The sequence below is a fragment of the Austrofundulus limnaeus genome, unplaced genomic scaffold, assembly GCF_001266775.1.
Source record: "Austrofundulus limnaeus strain Quisiro unplaced genomic scaffold, Austrofundulus_limnaeus-1.0 Scaffold73, whole genome shotgun sequence".
Lineage (NCBI taxonomy): Eukaryota > Metazoa > Chordata > Actinopteri > Cyprinodontiformes > Rivulidae > Austrofundulus > Austrofundulus limnaeus.
Window position 1 is genome coordinate 1,629,017 of NW_013952475.1, and position 6,210 is coordinate 1,635,226.

At 34.4% G+C, this 6,210-nt stretch overlaps 1 protein-coding gene across 2 annotated transcripts in view; it reads right to left on the reverse strand.

Moving 5' to 3' along the window:
• Positions 1-4,300: 4,300 nt before the first annotated feature.
• Positions 4,301-6,210, reverse strand: part of slc35e1 (solute carrier family 35 member E1) — a 22,298-nt gene continuing 20,388 nt past the window's right edge. For both annotated transcript variants that reach the window (XM_014010803.1, XM_014010802.1), the window contains exon 6: positions 4,301-4,905. In XM_014010803.1, the coding sequence (XP_013866257.1) occupies positions 4,699-4,905 (207 nt within the window). In that variant the 3' untranslated portion in view covers positions 4,301-4,698. The remainder of the gene's footprint in view (positions 4,906-6,210) is intronic.

Below are 6,210 nucleotides of genomic sequence, written 5' to 3' on the forward strand. Positions count from 1 at the left end.
GACAATATTTATGAATGTAGGCATGCATGTTTGTATATCTATATATGTATATGAATGTGTATGTGTATATATTTATACATGTCCTCTATGTATTTATCCATTTATTTTTCAGGTCAACGGACAGATGTTGGGTGTGTGGTCCTGTGTTTTGTTGGTGTATATTTAATATACTTCTAATCGCTATTTCAATCTATCTAATTACTTCTCTCTGTTTTTCTCTCTCTCTATTCTCTCTTCACTTTAAAAAATAAAATAAAATAATTTAAGAAAGTCACTGATGATGAAATAAATAAACTAATAATATTTGGTTTCATTTTCTACTGAAGTGACAAAAAAAAAAAAGGAACGAACTGAACGGCAGTCATTTGAATAAAAACATTGTGGTTGTGATGGTTGCCGATTAAAAAAAGGACCTGTTTGTTACACCAGCAGTCAGTCACATTTCATTTAAAAAATAACTTTTAAAAAAATGCTGCATTTTTTGGATCTAATGCAGTTAAAAATAATATTTGATGAATCAAACTGGATTTCGAAGTAAAATTATTATCATTCTTATTTTATAATAGCCAACAAATAAAAGAAGACGCGACATGTTCAGTCTCCCTTCATGTATTTATTTCCCCGACATTTGAAAAAATATCTACCAAACCCAAGCAGACAAGACTCGAGTGCACAGCTGTGCACGTTTGCACCTACACAACATAAAAATCTATAAACATAGTTGAAGTAAAAAAATGTGTTTCAAGAATTATTGAAGACACAAAAATAATATATATTTTTACAAATTTTACAAATAATTCTTCCGTCTTTACACTCATTATCTTCTGAAAAGCTTTACAACAGAGTTAACTTTTTTTACACAATTTTTGTCCACTGTACAGAGACAAACTGACACTGAAAAAAAAAGATTTACATGAATATTACAGCTCAGCAACCTGAAAACAAAGGCCTCCACCTTTGGCTGCACTGGCTTAAAAAAGGTTAAAACACACACACAAAAACACAACTAATTACATCTAAACATGAACAAAACAAAGGATTAAATCAATTTATATGACCGTCTTCATTTCTTAAATGATGGAAAAGGTTGAAGTCTATAATTCCAAACTGCTGCATCTAAAATTACGGCTGCAGTTTTACTTTTTAATGAAGAAATTTGTAACAACCCTCAAACATCCTTTTGATCACAAGGCTGCAGAGTAACCTTAAATTTGATTTTATGAACAGGCTTATAGTAAGTGTTTATGTATGGTATATGTCTTTTTTTTTAGATTTTACCTTAAAAATCAACACTTTTTTGTTTTTCTAAAAGCTTTTTTTAATGGTGAAAACATCCCTAGACTTTTACAGTACTATTACTACCTCGAAACAAGCTGCAAGATATTTATGTTAAAATAAAATTAAAAAAAAGTTATTTTTAACACAACTCTATCTTCCTGTTCAAATATATATTTTTTTAATCTGCAGGGTTTTGTTTTCTGGCAAACAAATTTCAAATTTTGATTAATTCAGATGAACGTGTTGTGAGATTAAACAATTTGATGAAGCTAAAAAAATACATTTTTATTTCTCAGAATTTTTTTTCTCATGAGCAACACTGTCTCGTTTCACACAGATTTAAAGCTCAGGGTTTTGCAACAAAATCCAATGAATACATTTTAACAAAAGCTTGTCGTTTCAGTTAATCAGGAAGAGGTGGTTTCCATGTAAATTTATGCAGGAGTAAACAATTAATGAGACACTTGTCAGTTTACATTTAAATTCTTATGAATCTAAAAGGGTTTTAAATGTTAAAATGTTTGAAAAAGCCTCATTATTATAATTTAACAAGGCTGTACACTTACGAACATCTACAGAAAGGTTCAAATGACCAAAAAAAAAAAAAAAAAGATAAAGCTCAGAGGCTACAATGCGTGCTGTATTCTAAAGCAGCCATTTATAAAATCAAATAAAAAAATAAAATAAAATAGGAGCGTGAATCAGAGGAAGCACAACGAGCAACATGACAAAATACGCAAGTCTGTTTCCTAAAGTAGTACCTCGAACAGTGAAAATTACTCTAAATAAAATAATTATCAGTTGTATAAACACTACAATCAGTAAGGACGATGACGATATTACAGTTTCAGCTTTGATTGCACAAATCAATGCTTTGATTCCATGCATGGCTCATTTCAAGTTGTCAAAACAAACCCTTCAACCTACAATAAAGTCACAGATGATCTGAGAAACACYTTTAAAGATGTGCAAACTAGGGTTGGGCTTAATCGTGTCGTGTGCAATTAATCGTCAGAAAAACATTAATCGATTCTTTTTTGGCACTTGACGATTAATACGATTAKTGCCACCAGGCAGAGTKCGCTCGGTGCTCCACTCTGCTTCAAACATGAAGAACATAAAAAAAGTTCTGTGATTTATTTATCTATCAACAAAAATTAAAATTTGATGTAAAGCCTGAAGTCTGTAATTTTGACAAATTTGGAACAGATTTTTTACGAAGAGCAAATCTTTCCCACTAAATTGGTCATGTGACTAGGACAAATGGACTCCAGGGGATTAATTGTCATATTAATCGTTATCGGCTAAATACCACAATTAATCGTGCTTAATTTTTTTGCCAATATTGCCCAACCCTAGTGCAAACCAAACACGGACCTTAAATTCAAAAGAAAATAAATATTTCAAGCAGCTTTAAAGAAAATGTAAGAATTATAACTCAGAAACCTATGAATATACAGTATATAAAAAACTGCATGATTTTAAATATGATTTTTAGCCTAAAACGAAACTGAAACAAATCTAATCTGACTTAAATGCCAGTCTGATAAAGACATCCCCGCAGACAAACTGGAACATTGAGCCAAAAATTCTATGAATACGTTTTAATAAAAAGTAATAACATCTCAGGTTTTTGGGGAAACTGACCTTTCTGAACAGCACGGTGGATATCGCTCCCCATTCGAAGCTGTAAACACTTTGTGTTTTCAAAAACCCTTCCACGAGGAGCTAAAAAAGTAACCGTCACTGATCTGAGTATGCAAAATAAAAATAAAACTCACTGGCTTTGTCCAGACACAGTGACGAGATTCGTTTTCATTGGACATTTTTCTTCATCAGGCACTTTTTCTGAGTGACCCCCCCGATGACACCGAGTTTAGACTAATTAAATCTGTGTTCTGTCTCTAAAAGCATGAAGAACACTCACAAAGGCACTGACATGTGGAGGTTTTCTGTTATTCACCATCTGATGATCAAACTTTTAACAAAGCAAAACTAAAGTTGGTGAAAATCTCAAACTTTGCGTTTTGATTTACAAACCACAGACTTTTTCTTTATGTCTTTAGCTACAAAAATCAAAATCATACTAATATTAAAAGTATTTAATTCCCCAAACTTCATTCAGCCGATGCTACAACTTGAATAAAAACTGAACAAAGCTGCTATGATGACTACAAACGAGGCAATGAAACAAGATCCAACCTGTCCACTGAGCTCTCACAAACTGCGACACCACAAACTAACCAGCATCGTCAACACTAAACAGCTTAAATACTGCTTGAATAAATGATGCCTACATTTAACTCAAGACTAAAGATTTATTTACTGAAGCCGGTTTGTTTTCTTCTCACAACAAAAACAAGTGCCTCACGAAGAAAAATGAACGTCCCAAACTACAGATTAGTTTTTATTTGTTACAAATGTAACAAGACAGCTTTCTCTTATTTTTAAATCCATAAAGATGGTTTAAAAGGAGACATATCATGCTTTTAAATCCTCCTTTTTCACACTTAAATCATTCAGTTTGGGTCTATTTAAAGTGGAACTGTAAGGTTTTGGTTTGAATTCCTCCTTATTGTAACTCCACAAGCCCCTCTTTCTCCTCTTTTCTGAGGTGTGTCTCATATCAACTCGTTTTGAGGCTGTCTCTTTAAATCCAAATGAGGAGCTTTACACCCCTCCCCACATCCAGAGTGGTCCATTCTACTTTGATAAAGGGGTTTGTGACTATATAGCGGCGCAGAAACGTTTTATTCACAAATTAAATAAGAGATGTCAACAAGGGAAGACTTGTCCATCCAGCCTCACAGAGGAGAGTGAAGATCACCAAATTGTAGTTGGTAAGTTCAGACCTTATTTAGCAGTTCTGTCACAAATACTGTGATGTAATTGTTCAGAAAACATCATATAAAATAAAGAGAACAGAACAGTTTGCAAAAGATGACCCAAACAGAACATAAAGATATCTCTGCAGCAGCAGGAAAAAATAAATTATAATTTTCTGCACTCCTAGAGACACCAAGTATAAAACAAAATGTACTTAATGGCAAAAAAAGTAGATTTTGCATGATATGTCACCTTTAAAAAAAAAGACAAAAGCTAATATTTGCCTTTTCCAGACAACTAAAAGAAATCTGACCCGTCTACATAATAAAGTTTAATCTAACTGAAATTGGCTGATGAATGTCCTCCGAGTTGTTGAACATAAAACAAACAGGAAACAGCAGGGCTGTAAAAATATGAGGTTTAGAAAATGAGAAGCATCTCCGGCCCTTTCACAGCCTGCTTATCTGCTCGGTTTTAAATATTTATGACCAATAGGACGTGCCTTCAGTCTCAAGTATAAAGCACACGACAGGACCCGTTGCCCGAAGGGCGGCACACAAGAATCTCGACCCAGTCGGAGGTCCGAGCCCTCCATTAGACCACATACTGGTGGTTGTTGGTGTGGTTTGTCGTGTAGGCCTGCCGGCTGTACTGGAAGTGGTCGGTCAGAATGTTGTTGCCGTGGGAGAAAGGCACTGACCCGTTGGACTGGGTCTTCTCCAGCATGGGGTTGTCGAAGGACATCAAGTCCTGCTGGCTGACCGGCAGCAGCTTCTTCTCATGGTTGGCATCATACTTGGCCTGATGGCAGAGGAGGAGAGCAAATCAACGAGAGTCTAATAAAATACACAACTTAAACTCCTCCAAGGAATGTAAGGTCCTGTGATTTCCAAAACACAGACAGAATAACAGAATTTCCCAAACAAAATGGAATCCAAAACAAAACAAGGAATCTCATGGAAACGGCTCATTTGGGTGAATTTCTGGGGGTATTTTGGCCGCTGCCGCTTCCTCTACCTACAGGGTGGGTTCTCCTTCTCAACACAAGTAAAAAAAAAGATGCTCACCATGACACCAACATCCTCCAAATTAAAAAACACAAAGCTTGGCGCAAAATTTAGGGCAGAACAGTACCCCAGCCTGGGGTCTCTCTGCTTAGGCTGCTGCCCCCGCGACCTGATCCTGGACGAACAGACGGACAGTACCCCAGCCATTTTTACAAATCTGGAGAACGTTTCTCTAAATTTTGTTACCAATTGACTGAACGGGTAAGAATACATGTGATGACCATTTACAAAGGCCCACATCAGAAAGAGAAGAAACATGCTAGTGTGAAACAGACACACATGCAAACTCAACATTCAGCTACATGAATAGAAGCGAGGTGTGAATTTATCCAAGATTTCATTGCTGTGTGCAGAATCAGATATTCCTTCAGAAAAAATGAAAAAGTTTTGTCTGTTTTYGATAAATCACTGTAAACAAGGAGGGGCTCAGCCAAAACTGCAGTAAAAATGAGAACAGATCTCCTTCAACAAGAAAGTTTGCACAAATAGTTACTGTTTGTAGGTTTTATGTTTCTTTACGAAACATTTTATGTTCAGATCAACTCTAAAGTTGAAATGCAAGTTATTAATTAATGAATTAATCTAAAGTTGAATGATACTATCGATCAACTAAAAATTAATTGATAAGCAGACATTTTCCTAAAAAATGTTTTTTGGTTCGATTAATTGTTTGTATCCTTACTCTAAAACATTTTTATTTTACAAAAGGATAACATGAAGAATGTTTTTTTAATCGTTTAAAAAAATAAATGAATAAACTTACTTATAAATCCCTTGCAAAGCATTTAAAGTTCTGCTTCACCACAGCAATTTTGTTATATTTGTGAAAGTGAAATAAGAGACATTAAATACTGAATATGTGGCTATTATTTCTCAAATTATTTTTCAGTCACTTAATAATTACCATATTTATTCATGTATAATATGATCTCATGTATAATACGACCCACCCTTTTTTMAGCTTAAAAAGCATAAAAAATTTTAATCCTCAAACTACCTCCAATTTGATACAGTCTTCAAGATTTTTCAGCCTTTGCAG